This window comes from Lissotriton vulgaris, chromosome 1_2, assembly GCF_964263255.1.
Source record: "Lissotriton vulgaris chromosome 1_2, aLisVul1.2, whole genome shotgun sequence".
Lineage (NCBI taxonomy): Eukaryota > Metazoa > Chordata > Amphibia > Caudata > Salamandridae > Lissotriton > Lissotriton vulgaris.
The window spans coordinates 92,444,424-92,460,907 of NC_141686.1; the positions used below are offsets into that span (position 1 = coordinate 92,444,424).

Here is a 16,484-nt window from a genome sequence, read left to right on the forward strand (position 1 = left end):
CGGAATTCCACTGAGATTTTAAGACACTTCGCTGAATTCCACATAGTGGCACTCCGTCGACCCCTGGATCATCTTCAAATGGAAGTGGCGGCCATCCACAAGGACTTTGAGGATATGTCAAACAGAATGTCCAATGCTGAGACCAGAATTAGTATGGTGGAAGACTTCACAAACTCTCAAGCCAAGCAGATCCAAGGTCTTGAACGGTCCATTTCAGCTCTCAGGAGAGATCTCACCAATCAGGAGTACCATAACTGTAGGAGTAACTTACGTATCTTAGGGTTACCAGAAGGAATTGAATCTTCTGCCCCTTTGGTTGCTGATGTTCTGATTACTTGAATACCGGAAGCCCTTCAGTTTTCTTTTAAAAAGGACTTTCAGATTGAAATAGCCCATAGGGTTCCAACGTTCGAACCCAAAAACATGTCATATACGAGACCCTTGATCTTTAAACCCCTGCGTCATCAACACACTGAGCAAATTTACCTCACATGAGGAAGATACAGTTGTTGCAGTAGCATGACCAAAACAACTCGATTTCGCAGGACTATGCCAGGGACACTGTTATTCGCGCAAAGATTTTCTGAACCTGTGGAAAGGATTGTTGGATTTGGGTATTCCTTTCTCTTTTTCAGGTCCTTCGAAATTCCTGAATACTTTCAGAGGCCAATCAGATACCTTTGGACTTGGTAACGTTCCTGGATAATCAATCTGAAAGGCATACGGAAGCTGACACTCTGCCGGGTGCTTCTTCTCCTCATCGCTGTGCTTGAGCTGCTGCATGCCCAATTAATATGGTTCGCGAGTCATAGTTACATCCTTTTGGAAAGTCTTGGTGCTATTGCACTTGTTATATTTCTGATGTTATTGGGCCCATATATTTTCCTTCTTAGCTGTGTATACCTGTGTATTACTGTGGCCACTCTTGCATCATATGCCTTATTCCTTTCGGTCTCACTCTCACAATCACAATCACAATCTCACAACCACAATCACAATCACCTCACATATCTCTACCATGCTATTTAATCTCTTTTGTCAGCACTCATTGCCATTACATTGCATCTCATTGTCAATATTTATTGTCACTACATATTGACGTGGACTCTCTCATTGTTACTTTTATTGTTACCTAATTAGAGTGCATTTATTGACACTACACATTGTTATTACACATCGTTATCTCCAGGATTTAGGTATTTCAGCTTTCGTATATCTCCTGGGCTTCTATCCATTTTTTTACTCATTACACCCCTTTATTTTGTGATAATCTAGGCGTCTGTACTGTCTCCTCCTACATCCTAGAATAGATATTTTTATTATTATTACACATGTGCACTTATTCATGGCTCACTTTGCATCAGTCATGGTTTGAAACTGGTTAGTTCTACCTAGAATCAAATATGTTTTTCCATTTTACCATCTGTGCGTATGTTGGCATTGCTATTTTTGTAATATGTGGTTTCTGATTGCACTTCCTGTTCCATATTGTAATTGTAATTGCATTTATATCGCGCTTACTACCTCTGACGGGCATAAAAGCACTTTAAGGTGAGTAGCACACTACTCCTAAACCCTTAAAGGATTAGTGGTAAATTAGTATAGTGAAAGTATGAAAGTTATTTGAGTGGTAGCTATGTTAGTCAGTTATTTGGATTGAGAAGGATAGTGGAGGGATAGAGAAGGGAGAAATGTTTGCATTTATATAGCGCTTACTACCCCTGATGGGGTACTGAAGTGCTTTTTTGGGGCGAGTAGCACACTACTCTGGAACCCAAACAGTGTTAGTGGTGAATTAGTATAGTGAAATATGAAAGTAATTTGAGTGGTGGATATGTTAGTCAATTATTTGGATTAAGAAGGTTAGGGAAGGGGTAGATTAGGCAAAAAGGTTTGCATTATATAGCCCTTGCTACCCCTGATGGGGTGTGGAAGCTCTTTTTCGGTGAGTAGCACTCTACTTCGGAACCCATAAAAGGTTGGAGGTGAATTAGTATCATGGAAGTATGAAAGTGAGTGGTGGATATGTCCGTCAGTTACTTGAATTGAGAAGAATAGTGGAGGCACAGAGAAAGGAAAAAGGTTTGCATTTATATAGCGTTTGCGACCCCTGATGGGGTGTTGAAGTGCTTTTTTTTGGTGAGTAGAACGCTACTCTGGAACCCATACAGTGTTAGTGATGAATTAGTATAGTGAAATATGAAAGCAATTTGGGTGGTGGATATGTTAGTCAGTTATTTGGATTGAGAAGGATAGCAAAGGGGTAGAAGAGGTAAAAATGGTTTGCATTTCATATGACCCACCACCTGTGCTATTTATTCTTCCTGGCGTTACTTTTTTTTTGCAGTTTTATATAGCGCGAACTAGACCCGAACCGAATTGGGTATCAGATCGCTTTACATAAGTGCTATCCGCCCGCCATCAGCACTGAAATGACACCCCGCCACATTAGGATGGCTGGGGGGTCCTCGACGGACGGAAAGACCGTCCACCACTTTTCCGCCCCGGTCGCCTTGCGGCAGAGGCGGAAAAGGTTTAATATGATGGGACAAAAAAGATGCCGGAGTGAAGGAGAGGTGGGGGGTGCACACGGGGGGGGGGGGTACCTGTGGTACCCCCCTTCACTTGTTAATGCAAATGCATTCGTGCATTTTTAGCATTGTGGCGGGCCGTGCTGAGAGCAGGGCGCATCCTAATACCCCCCAAGGGACCCCCGCCCTTATGGCGGGCAATCCCAATGACAGTTAGGATGTCATCCTAATGAGCCCCTAACAGTCAGGAAAAAACTGAAACCTAATAAAAAATGGGACATCGGGAGAGTAAAGATCACAGAGCCAAAAAGCGAAGTGCGATGGGGGTTGGGCAGGGTCTGTCATACTGGCAAAAATGTAACTAGAAACATGGTGACGAACTATAACATCCAAACTGAATCTTTTTATACCAGAAGTAAGAATGTGAAAATGCACAACCCAGAAGTGAATAATGCCTTCCTGAGTCGGGCAATATAAACACAGCATCATGAAGACTGCCATCTTCAATGGGCTTAATGTCCATGCCCTGCCTCCATAATGGCAGCGACAAGGAACAGAGTTTGCTTAAATGGTGCTGGGAGCAAACGCCCAGTGCGATCACTTCAATGGAAATACCTGGAGAGAAACCCCAGAGGTGGTCTCTCTTCATTAAACTCTTCCTCCCAGCTGTCGGCAAAGAAGATCTCTGCTGTAACTTTAACCATATACAGCGGGAGAGAAACCTAGGTCACAACGTGCTCTGAGTTCCAATTACCTGCAGGGAGCCTGACCCCTGACACCATCATGACCAGGTTAGTGTGCCATGGAAAGAGGACTCTGCCATTAGCTCCTCTTCTAAGATCTTGGGTGCAGAGACTGTGGAATTCCAAGAGCACATGTGTTGAGGCATCAGTCCATTGTCAGTTTCAGGCAATGCTCCTATGTATACTACAAATATTGTAGCTGAGACAAACATATTCTGTGACAAGTGTCCATGTATTCGCCGTGGCATCACTTTTCACATGAATAATGTCTGTCTGTGCAGGAGCCTGTCCTTGGAAGCCATTTCCCGCTGGTTTGGAAGGCATGCTGGGCCCGATTCACAGAACTAACTTAAGACAAAATCCTAAACGTACTACTTTTGGTATTCACAGAAGTTAGGATTTTGTCTTAAGTTTGTCTTAAAACAGACTTAAGACAGACTTAAGTTAGGATTTTGTCTTAAATCTGTCTTAAGTCTGTTTTAAGACAAACTTAAGACAAAATCCTAACTTCTGTGAATACCAAAAGTAGTAAGTTTAGGATTTTGTCTTAAGTTAGTTCTGTGAATCGGGCCCGCTATTCTTTTTTCTCACCAGAAACTGTAGCCAGTGACTCTGCCTCTAGCATTCATGCACTTTGTTTTTTTTAATATAGCCTCACAAAAAAAGTAACAGGAGTAGAAGTGGTAAGCCAAAGTCGCTCAGGTAGAAATTCTGGATTGTGCCAGATGTTTCTCAGCTAAAAACAAACTCTATGTAAAAGCAGTGTAGAAATAAGCAGGGACAAGGAATAGCAATCAAATTTTTGTCAAAACCACGGTGGCTGCCTCAGACACTGTTTCCATTTTGCTGTGAAGCTAATCTGAAGCATCACAGATGAGAATCAACAGTATATGTACTTTACCAAATTTCATTAAGTGATGCAGATATGGGTAGAGACTTTAACTAGAGACTTTGGCTGTGTTTCACTTAATAGGATTAGCACGATGCATCAGGTATTATACTGCATAGAGGTGAGTGGAAGTAAACAAGCCTTTAAAATGTAGACCAATACTTTGAGGAAGAACATAATTCTATACTGTGGCAAAAGGTCACAAAATGGAGTCGATGGCACAAAAACAAAGGTTGTAACTATTTTCAGTTGACATATATAATTACACTTCAGACAAAGGAGGACAAAATATGTGGCATCTCTAGAGAGTAAGTTTCTATCAACATCAAAATATCTCAAGAATCACTTGAACACATGGAATATAGTACCTAGAAAAATATAGCCAAGGGGAACAGAAATCATGGTCAGTCAGAATAGAGAGATAAGAAACATGAGAGTGAGATGCATGGTGTTGAACAAAACATGGATGTCATTGGTCATCAGTGGTTTATGGATGATCTTCTTGTAATGAGATGGCTTCAGCTGACAACTTCGCATGCGGATTGCGACTGAGATGCCCTTAGTTCCTATGGTTGGGTATGCACTGATGGGGCTAAAACAGGGAATGACTAGAGCATTATCATGGTGCATAAGAATCTGGGTGCAGCTAGGTGTTGAAATAATCGGGTGGTGATCCTCCAAGATGTAGTATACAGAGAAACTGATTGAGCCAAGGAGCATTAGGCATGGGCTAGTGGGTTAAGATCAGCAACGTTCTTATGGACAGCCATCTTGGTGAGCGTGTGTGGAGGTGAGCGAGTAGCAAGCAGGTTGAAGAGAACCTGGGTTACAAAGTTTGGAAATCTGGGTAGAAGGAGGCTTTCAGTGCAGTCCAGTTTAATTTGGACTCGGGAGATGATTCGATTTGTAAGAGTGAAGTGAGAGGAAGACAGATTTTGCAAACGTGGATAAGGTGGGCAGCTATTGCAGTGGCATTGACAAATTATGAGAGCCACAGTTGGAAATCAAAGTAGACTGTGTTTTCTGGTGCATGGTGATGGGATAATACCATCGAGGGTACAGGATGGAGGATTAAAGGTGGTGCTGTGTGGTGATGGGAGTGATGAAGCTTTACTAGAGGCTATGCTGAGGAAAGCAGGTTAACATTGACTCAATGTTCTTGATAGTTACCATGTCAAAGCCAGCCAGGGTCTCTGGAAATCGGGCTTTTAGTCGGATGGCCTCTTGGATTTTGGCTTTGGCAATGGTCTCTTTAATGCCCCTTAAGAAACAAAAGATGTGCAAAGATTTAATTGATTAATACAGAGTGCTATTTGTAATAAATGCATTTCTTTTTTTGCCAGTAGGTACCCATAACTGCTGAGAAGAAATGGGGAGAAGATAAATGATGCTCAAAGAAAAGATGGGCACCTTTCCACAGTGCAACAGAATATCTTAACCCTTTCGATGCTGATGACGAGCTGGGCTCGTCATGGTGCACAGTGGTCGTGTGCTGATGACGAGCCCAGCTCGTCATAAAACAATGAAATAGAACAATCTCCAGCACAGGAGGGGAATTGCCTTAGCAGCGAAGGTGTTAATCAAATCTCTGCAAGGCAAAGACATAGGATCCCTGCATCCGGTATAAAGAGATGCCCATCATAAATACTGTCTCTGGGATCAGTAATGTGAGTCTACTACTTGCATTGCAGAAAATAAGCTTACCATTCCCTGACTCAGGAGTGAGATATGTCCAGTCACTCCTAACCAGCTCCGTGGATAGTTCTCTACTAAGAAATATTCCAGATCCATCCTACATAACCTTATGTACAGACAAGCTTCTCTGCCATCCAAGATGGGAACAGTTCAAAATAGCTTGCCTCAAAAGTGAATCCTACTTAAAAGGACTCCATTGGTGGTTAAAAAATAGTTTGTGTGATGTTGACAGCAAAAGAATATAAATTTTGTGAGAAATCAGGACCTGTTTGCTGTGTCCCCCCACTTTTTAGACCTATTTTGACTACCCAGGTGCTGGTGTTCTGACGTCTCTGACTATGCACTGGGCTCTGCTATGCAGACCTAGATCCCGTGTTCTGTATAAAAAGTGAATGAATGAATGAAGGGTAACTTGTATTGCGCAAACTTAACCACGGGGGCATCAAGGCGTATCAACATACAAACAAAAGGAAACGAAACGACTGATACCACAAAATTTAGTAAGCCTGGGGGAAGAGCCAAGTCTTCAGAGGTTTTACGGAAGATCGCCAAAGATGGTTGGCTGGAAAGTTCAAGGGGGAGCGAGTTCCATAACTTCGGTGCCAAGGTGGAAAAGGCTCTTCCTCCCCATTTTGTCCTCCTGAATCTAGGGACAGAGAGTAGTTTTCTGGAGGCTGAGCGGAGCATTCTGTTTGGGGTATAGAGGCTAATTAGGGACCTGATCCCTTCCGAGCCTGAGCCACAGACTGCCCTGTGAGACAGACATAGGAGCTTAAAAGAGATCCTGGCCTGAATCAGCAACCAGTGAAGATCTTTTCTAGCCTTTGTTGCTGATGAACGCCAAGGTATGTTTAAGACCATCCTGGCTGAGGCGTTCTGAATGACCTGGAGGCGCTGAAGTGATTTCTTATTTATGCCGGTGTAAAATGCATTACAATAGTCAAGTCTGGAGCCCACCAGGGTGACCGTGGATTGTCTACGGGCATCAGGTGATAAATAACGGGCGATCTTTTTTAGCGTCCGAATGATGGCGCAGCATGTGGACACTGTTTTGTTAACTTGGAGGTCGAAGGCGAGGTTAGGGTCTATAAGAACCCCAAGATTCCTGGCCAGTCGGGTCGGCTGGGGACAGTCCCCCAAGGAAGCAGGCCACCAGTCCCCCGACCAGAGCTCGTGACCCGCTCCAAAGACCAAGACTTCCGTCTTTTCTCCATTCAACTTCAAGAAGTTGCAAATCATCCAATGCGCAACTGCCTCCATGCAGGATCTAAATTTAAGGGCAGAAACTTTTATTGACCCGGTGGTGGAGACGATGATCTGGGTGTCGTCGGCATACGACAGAATCTGATACCCAAAAGATCGTACAATTTTGGCAAGTGGGGTCACGTAGATGTTAAACAAAAGAGGGCTCAACGCGGAGCCCTGCGGGACCCCACATTGCACCGCCTGGGAAGATGATAGAAATTTGCCCAGTTTTACTCTCTGCCTTCTCTGATGTAAAAAGGAGGAAAGCAGATTCAGGACACTGCCCTCCACACCTATCCCCTTTAGCCGGTCAACCAGAATTGAGGGGGACAGGGTGTCGAAAGCTGCCGTAAGGTCCAGCAGCACCAGCAGCGTGGTCTGTCCTCTGTCTACCTCTGATCTGATATTATTGATCACGACGGTGAGGGCAGACTCAGTGCTGTGGGCAGCACGGAACCCATGTTGGGAGCAGTCCAGCAGATTTGCACTCTCCAGATACGCGGCTAAGTGGGCCTCAAGAATTTTAGCAGGGGCTGGAGCAGTGAAATGGGTCTGAAATTTTTTAAGACTTTCGGATGCAGAGAGGCCTTTTTTAGCAGGGGTTTCACCACTGCTGTTTTCCAGGACTCTGGAAGGATCCCTTCTGTAATGTCTTTATTCATGACCTCCAGCAGAGGGGGCAAAACCACCTCTCTGCATGCCTTGAGCGTTTTTAGAGGGCAGGGGTCAAGGGGCGAACAGGACTTAGTAGCATCAAGAAGACGGTTAATCTCATCTCGTGACAGCCAAGGGAAGCTTGATAAAAAGTACATAGTAATTTGGTATAATTACAATTGGCAATGACAGTCTCATGTAAGTCTCCCGTATATAATAAGGCAATGGGGATTCAAACTACCTATAAGTCCCTAGTATATAATAGGGCAGGGAGGTTTAGAAGCCCAGTACGTTTCCTGCAGTGGAGTGTGCACAACTGTGGTGCATGCTGTCATTTTATAACCCAGCCCTACTTTGCAGGCTACTTCTATATTAAAATGATATGCAAAATCGACTTTGGATTTGAAGGTACTTCCAAAGTATTAATCAGCCTTATTTTCACATATAAGTCGCCCCTAAAGTCACCCTTAAAGTCTTCTCTAGGTGTCCAGGAGTATGGTGCCTTGTAGCTATATGTCAAACAAAAGATTCCCCTTGGGTTGTTCAAGTGAGAAGACAGCAAATCATACAAGCTACCATACAAGTGTCATCATACGTCAAGATTCAAACAATGGAGCAATGTGAAATTGAACAAAACAATTCTGTCAAGATACATAAAATTAATGTGCACAATTTATTCAAATATATAAAAACACCAACTAAAAAAAGACAAATGTTAAAAAGCAATTTAAAATAGATTTTGGGAACACAGACAATAAATGGAACAAATCAAATATAACATAAAACCCTACACAGTTCCTAATGTGAAAAAAGGGAGGGGGCAAAAATCAAGGTAGAAATTCCACCACAGTTGGGATAGTCCTTTGTAGTTATGTATATTGCACTCCTCCCTATTGTTCTCAACAATGTTATATTTGATTTGTTCCATTTATTGTCTGTGTTCCCAAAATCTATTTTAAATTGCTTTTTAACATTTGTCTGTTTTTAGTTGGTGTTTTTATATATTTGAATAAATTGTGCACATTAATTTTATGTATCTTGACAGAATTGTTTTGTTCAATTTCACATTGCTCCATTGTTTGAATCTTGACGTATGATGATACTTGTATGGTAGCTTGTATGATTTGCTGTCTTCTCACTTGAACAACCCAAGGGGAATCTTTTGTTTGACATATAGTCATTTTGGTACCCTATCCCTTTGGTGCTGGGGTCCCTCTCTCTTTTATTAGAGGCCTTGTAGCTATAAGCAGGGCCGTTATACAAAATGTTTTGTAAGCCCGGGTGAGGGAAAAACTGCCAATTTCGATTGTCCCCATTATAGTGAATGGCTCCGTAGGCTAACATTGTAATGTTTCACTTAAGTATAAATATTGATATGACCTGCACAAAATGTACTTTCAGGTATCAAATTGATAGTTAAGATGAATCCAGAATCCAACAACTTGCCACTGTTAGATTTATAATAACTATGTCAGAAAATATGTTATTAAACTTTCTTTTCTGTTAGCCAAAATCCAGCTTTTCAACTGCTCTCTCCTGATTGGTCAACCTCTGCACATGCCGCTCAGGCTGCTCTAATGAGGTGTGAAAAACGCTTCTAGAGAGATAATGGATTTTCATGCGGGCGGAGAAGTGCAAGCTGTAGAGCAGATGGCAGGAAGGGGGTGAAGGCTAGCCAAACTGGTCTTCAACGGGAGGATGGCACTTTAGCACAGCACAGGCTGACGCCCACATCTTGTCACACCAGCCACACAGAAGCCCCTGCAATTAGGGAGAGGGTTAGATGGGAAGTAATAAGGAAAACTTGCCATACCAATAGGCTGGCTTAGCCTAATCCAGCTCCTGTTGAGAAAGTTTATTCATTTTGGTTTTTGGGAGAGTAGTGCTTTCTGTGGCAAGAATATGCCACACTTTGGAGGAAGCGGCCATACACCTGGGTGTTACCCTGCATCCCATTGGTCTGAGGTGCCCCCCTGCTTGATGCCCAGGAAAAGTGGATAAATATGAAGGAGCTGCTCAGATCTGCTGTCTACAACTACAAGAATAACTACCCTGCTGGAATCTGGATCTGCACCTGAGGTGTTCCAGTCTGAAGAACTACACATACTACACAATCTGGTACTACAGCCATAAAGACTTTGTCTTGCTTCAAGAAGAATTAAGGAGTGGTTAACAAAGCCCACCTACATAATCTCCACCAGGAGTCCCCATCCTGGATTGGGTCTAGTGGACTTTTTATGATTTGGAAAGGTGCATTGTTGGAATTGTAGTTCAGACACCCAAAGTGCCATCTAGGAGATTACAGACCCTTGAATTTGTGTTTTGGACACTTTGAACACTCAAGGAGACCTTCTGGCTTTTGCCAGTAGCTCCATCAGTTGACTGTGTGCATTATGGGCAATTTAGTCTCAGACATAAAGAGGCAAAAAAGCGCATTGAACCCTTGGCTTCTGCCGAGGACCACTTTCCTGCATCAAGAAACATTTCTGGAAGTTAGTGTAAATTACTCATGACTTTGTCCCAGACCAGCAGGACCCTTTTTAACCCTTTCAGTGCTATTTGCTTCTAAGCTCTAGTTTTACTTTTAGTATTTAAAAATTCATATCTCTGGTTCCCTATATTGGAGTTTGGTCGTTTTAGTGTCCATTTGTTCATGAAAATATAATTTATTTTTATAAATTAATTGGGGTTGCATTTTCATTGGGGTTTGTGGCTTTTTTTTATTTATGTATTGAAGTGTTTAATTGTTTTACACACCTGTCTCCTACGTTAAGCCTGCCTGCTCGTTGACACCTACCAAAGGTTCTGCAAAGGAATAATTTATTGAGACCCTAACTCAGGGGTCTCCAAACCGGTCCTGGAGGGCCGGATCCATGCCAGATTTTTTGGATATCCCCATTGAGATACATGTAGTTATTTTAAAAATCTGGCATGGATCCGGCCCTCCAGGACCGGTTTGGAAACCCCTGCCCTAACTAAACCTTTTATTGTTTCTGTGGCCTTATTACTAGTGGTAAGTCACTACTTATCAATACTAATATTCCACTTTCCAAGAAACGTGCCCTAGACTAAAAATGTTCGGGAAGGAAATTCTAAGTCATATGAATGGGGTAGTGGGATACCCAATACAACCTGATCTTACAACTGTATTACTGGTATTAATACCTACAGAGATTTAAAAAATGATCTAAAACAGACTAGAGATTGATTACCAGTATGCTACAGGCAGCAAAACAGCTAATTGCACAAACATTGGAAGTCCACAGCTGCTTCAACAATATAAGAATTGGAAATTAAACTATGACTGTTACTAGCAATGGAAAAAGTGGCATGGGAGCTAAACGAAAAGGGATGTAAATATGATAGTGCTTTGTGACCTCTGGCAGATTATCTAGTGGTGTCAAGTTGCCCAATATCTTTGAGATCACTACGACTTACTGGTTAGTCTGCGGACTAATTTTTAAATGGTGAATTAAAATTAAGTTGCAAAAGATGAAGTAGTAGAGGGTAGAAATTAAGACTGACTGTGCAATATATGTTAAGACCCTATACCACCCTAGAGAGTATATGTGATGGGGAGGGGAAATAAAGGTTTAGGAAATTATGGAGATGAAGTGTATTGTTGTCATTTTGATAATGAGGCTTCAGCCTAATCTATCTATCACTGAAAGTTTGTTTAGGGAAAAAAAGAATATATCCGTAATCCCCTTGTAAGCCTCAAATAATCAAAAACCAATTGAGTGGCAACCCAAATTAAAAGAAATAAATAATTTGGTCATAAATAATAGAAAACAAACAAAAAAATGGTGTAAATAGATGCATATTCATTTAATAAATAATATAAAAGTAAAAACTTTGTGGATCTCACAGCAAATTCCTGGTTCAATAACATAGGGGGTCATTACGATGGTAGAGAGGCCGCCACCGACAGGCTGTCAGTAGCAGTCTCCCCGCCATCGGCAGGCCATTCCGTGGCCCAAGCATCCAATGGGCTCCTTGAGTCCGCTGGTGTGGAGGAGGGCCTCCCATTCCCTAAAATGGTGGCGTTGCCTACCAGGCACCGCCGTAGGGATTAAGATGTCCCTTTCTGCCTGCCAATTGTGGTTAACCCGCCTTGAACAGGCAGGTGGAAAGGGTCTTTGGTTACCCTGTGGCCCCCATACACGGGACCTGGGGGGAACCTATGGTTCCCCCCTACATATGCCTGCCTGCATCATGTGGTAGGCACTGCATGGTGCTTGCCACATAGCGCAGGGAAATGTAAATTGTCTCTTTTTTGCCTTGGTGGCAGTCGCATTGTAATTCGTACTATGGGACTGTAGGCTGGTGGTCCCAAATACAATACGATGGCGAGTGTAATGAAGTCTGTCCGTCATCGTAATCACCCCCATTGTTTTAATATTCAAGAGGAGGTAAGAGGTCAAAAGATGAGGAAAGCACTGTAGGGAATGGGTTAGGAAGAGAAATGAGGGCATGAAACGGGACATACACCAAAAAGTTTTAAAAACAAGAAGCATTGGGGAAGAGGAACAACAATTTCAAATGACATTAAATTCCTCAACAGCAATTTCAAATTTCCACCATGTCTTCCTGTGAAATAGTGGAAAGGGATGGTACTATTGGGAAAAGGATCTGTGTAAACCTTGAGGAAAAACCAATGAGAGTACACATTTTCAAGGTTGATTACACCTTGTTACACCTAATATATATCTTAAATAATGCACATAAAAGACAATTTCAAAAAAGAAGAAATTCTATGAATTGATTTTCACTACCATGCAATGTGTACTTATATTGAAAACTTTAAATGAACAGTTTTGGTTCAGAGAGTATTATTTACTTTATAAAAGAAACCAAAAAACAGAGCAGTACAAAAGGAGCCATACATTCCAGGCAAACTGGGAGGTATTGGACAAGACATCTAACTCCATATGGCAATATCATTGACAACAGTGTGTACAAAATAGCGCATGGAGGGGAGAAAGCAAAGAGTTGTTCTTGCAAAACAGATATGGAGATAGCTATATCTAGCAGATGGTAGATCAAGTCAGTCACGGTTTAAAGAGGCGGGTTGCAATGTACCACAAACCAAGACCTCTGTCTCAAGAAAGGAAAAGAGAGAAAGAGAACGAGTGAGAGAGAGAGAAAGAGAAGGGGGTGGCTATGGAAGGATAAGAGAGGAGAGTGTATGGCTACACAGAGCAGTGTTGGGCTGGGTCTAGAGTATTTCAGATTATAGGCACGGTCCGGAGTTAATATCACCCCACAAGAAGGGGGATGCAGTAGTATAGGAAGATATTGTGTTTGTTTTTTCTTCTGTAGGTACTCGTTAAGAGCATCCCACAGTCATCGAGGTTTCAGGGGGTCAAATTGTTTGGAGTGTAGGATGTTATCAGTCCCTCTAATTGAACATTGTAAAATATACCATTTGTCAAAGGCACTGGGGTGGTGGATTTACAATTGAAAAGAACAGTTTTTGTGCCTGAGGAGAGTAGAAGATCTACAAGTGAGGAGGCGTAGGGGTCAAATTCCAGACACAGGGGTTGGCATGTAGACCTTGTAATGTGTTCTATAAAGTGCCCATTGTGGTTTTCCCTATGTTAGCCTAACTGTGCGCGACACAGGACTCATTAGCTTTGCACACACTATATAAACATGTTTGCTTTAGTGCCACTTTATATTTTTACACACTGTAGTTGTTTTCTCATTCTGTTCTTTCCTGGGATTTAGTCTGAACAGCAGACAAGGTCACATAACCATGTCCTTAATATTGTGTTCTGGTCGGGCACTCACACCTAGACACAACACAGAAATGCAGCTGTTGATTATGAACACCTGAACCTTGCCATATCAGTATGCACAGCCATGTAGCACAGAGCGAGAGAGACCAATATTTTTTGAGAGAAGATCACAGCTGTATGGGAGATGTAGAGCGTCCATCTGTGCAAGTGAAGGAATGGGGTACGCTGCTAAACCCAGAGATATTTGCTGTCTAATCAGTTTGCTTCTGGAGAATGGGTGGGGGCTAAGCTATTCTGCCTATAATATGACATGGCTTTTCATAATAGTCGGTTTATTGATAATGCTGATGGTATTTTTGCTAGGTAATTTGTTTTCTGATTGTGGCACGTATACAGAATTCTAGAGCACGATAGTTTAAATAAACATTTCAAACTTCCTTCATGTCTCTGTCATATCTTACTCTGGATGAGTGTTGTGTTCTGGGGTGTCAATTCACTTGTCTCTCTTGATATGAGAAGGAGGGCAAGTGAGACACTATAGCTAGACAAACTTGGGTTTATGCTATTGAGGTGATATTGAGACTCAGACCCTATCTACTGATGTTCTATGGTCCCAAGCATAGTTATGTTTCTGAGCAGAATCCCTGCAACTTGGCCACATTAACAAATAAACGTGTATGTATATGTATATATATCTTCTGCCAAATTATTCTCAAAGAAAAGAACAGAGCCACACCGGATCACTGGGAACGTAGCATCTTTATTTAAATTCAACAGAGGTGAGCGGCATGACGCGTTTCAGAGTTAAATGCTTTCTTCAGATGCCTTCTTAGTTCGAATGCTCAATGTCCACTGAATTAAATAGAGCGCCTCACTTACAATTGGCGGAGGCACTCTGTCCAGAAGGAGAGGAGGTTTTACCGAAATCGGTGCTCCGAGTTCACGCTGCAGATACACACACTCATAAGTACAGACCCAAGTGGGCGGGGTCTGCAGTTTAACTCAATCCACCTGGAGCCATGATGAAGAGAAGGTGCCCATTGCCCGATCCATCGTCCCGCCTCTTTCTGCCACCGCATTCATGGATACCAACAGGTAAGTAAAGGTTGGCATTGATGTGTAGTCACATCCCAGAGGAGTACTGGCTTAGTTCTTTGCAGCGGCATGTGGCGGTTCGGCATATTCCCGAACGCTGAGAAAGCCCAAATTGTTTTGCCACAGTTACGCCGAACACTTCAGGGACGGGGGCTCCTGGGTGCTCGTAGCCGCACCCTAACATCTCCTGCCAAATTTTTCTCAAAGAAGAGAACAGAGCCACACCGGACCACTGGGAACGTAGCATCTTTATTTAAATTCAACAGAGGTGAGCGGCATGACGTGTTTCAGCGTTAAATGCTTTCTTCAGATGCATTCTTAGTTCGAATGCTCAATGTCCACTGAATTATATAGAGCGCCTCATTACGATTGGTGGAGGCAAACAGTCCAGCAAGGAGAGGAGGTTTTACCGAAATCGTTGCTCCGAGTTCACGCTGCACACACACAAACTCATGAGTACAGACCCAAGTGGGCGGGGTCTGCAGCTTCACTCAATCCACCTGGAGCCATGATGAAAAGAAGGTGCCCATTTCCAGATCCCTCGTCCTGCCTCTTTCTGCCACTGCATTCATGGATACGAACAGGTAAGTAAATGTTGGCATCGATGTGTAGTCACATGCCAGAGGAGTACTGGCTTAGTTCCTTGCAGCGGCTTGTGGGGGTACGGTGTCTTACCAAATGCTGAGGGAGTCCAAATTGTTTTGCCACAGTTACGCCGAACACTTCAGGGACAGGGGCTCCTGGGTGCTCGTAGCCGCACCCTAACATCTCCTGCCAAATTCTTCTCAAAGAGGAGAACAGAGCCACACCGGACCACTGGGAACGTAGCATCTTTATTTAAATTCAACAGAGGTGAGCGGCATGACGTGTTTCAGTGTTAAATGCTTTCTTCAGATGCCTTCTTAGTTCGAATGCTCAATGTCCACTGAATTATATAGAGCGCCTCATTACGATTGGTGGAGGCACAAAGTCCAGCAAGGAGAGGAGGTTTTACAGAAATTGTTGCTCCGAGTTCAGGCTTCACCCACACACACTCATAAGTACAGACCCAAGTGGGCCCGGTCGGCAGCTTCACTCAATCCACCTGGAGCCAAGACGAAAAGAAGGTGCCCATTGCCCGATCCATCGTCCTGCACTTTCTGCCACTGCATTCATGGATACCAACAGGTAAGTAAATGTTGGCATCGATGTGTAGTCACATCCCAGAGGAGTACTGGCTTAGTTCCTTGCAGCGGCATTTGACAGTCCGGGTGTATTACCAAATGCTTAGAGAGTCCAAATTGTTTTGCCACCGTTACGCCGAACACTTCAGGGACGTGGGCTCCTGGGTGCTCGTAGCCGCACCCTAACATCTCCTGCCAAAATTTTCTCAAAGAAGAGAACAGAGCCACACCGGACCACTGGGAACGCAGCATCTTTATTTAAATTCAACAGAGGTGAGCGGCATGACGTGTTTCAGCGTTAAATGCTTTCTTCAGACCTTCTTAGTTCGAATGGTCAATGTCCACTGAATTATATAGAGCACCTCATTACGATTGGTGGAGGCACACAGTCCAGCAAGGAGAGGAGGTTTTACCGAAATCGTTGCTCCGAGTTCATGCTGCACACACACACTCATAAGTACAGACCCAAGTGGGCGGGGTCTGCAGCTTCACTCAATCCACCTGGAGCCATGATGAAAAGAAGGTGCCCATTTCCTGATCCCTCGTCCTGACACTTTCTGCCACTGCATTCATGGATACCAACAGGTAAGTAAATGTTGGCATCGATGTGTAGTCACATCCCAGAGGAGTACTGGCTTAGTTCTTTGCAGCGGCATGTGGCGGTTCGGTGTTTTACCAAATGCTGACAGAGTCCAAATTGTTATGCCACAGTTACGCCGAACACTTCA

General features: G+C 43.2%; 1 protein-coding gene across 1 annotated transcript in view; it reads right to left on the reverse strand.

Moving 5' to 3' along the window:
* LOC147733976 (adenosine deaminase 2-like) overlaps window positions 1–16,484 on the reverse strand; it is a 332,200-nt gene that overhangs the window by 255,018 nt on the left and 60,698 nt on the right. Inside the window, exon 5 of the mRNA XM_086953605.1 lies at window positions 5,334–5,424. Coding sequence (XP_086809731.1) covers window positions 5,334–5,424 — 91 coding nt within the window. The remainder of the gene's footprint in view (window positions 1–5,333; window positions 5,425–16,484) is intronic.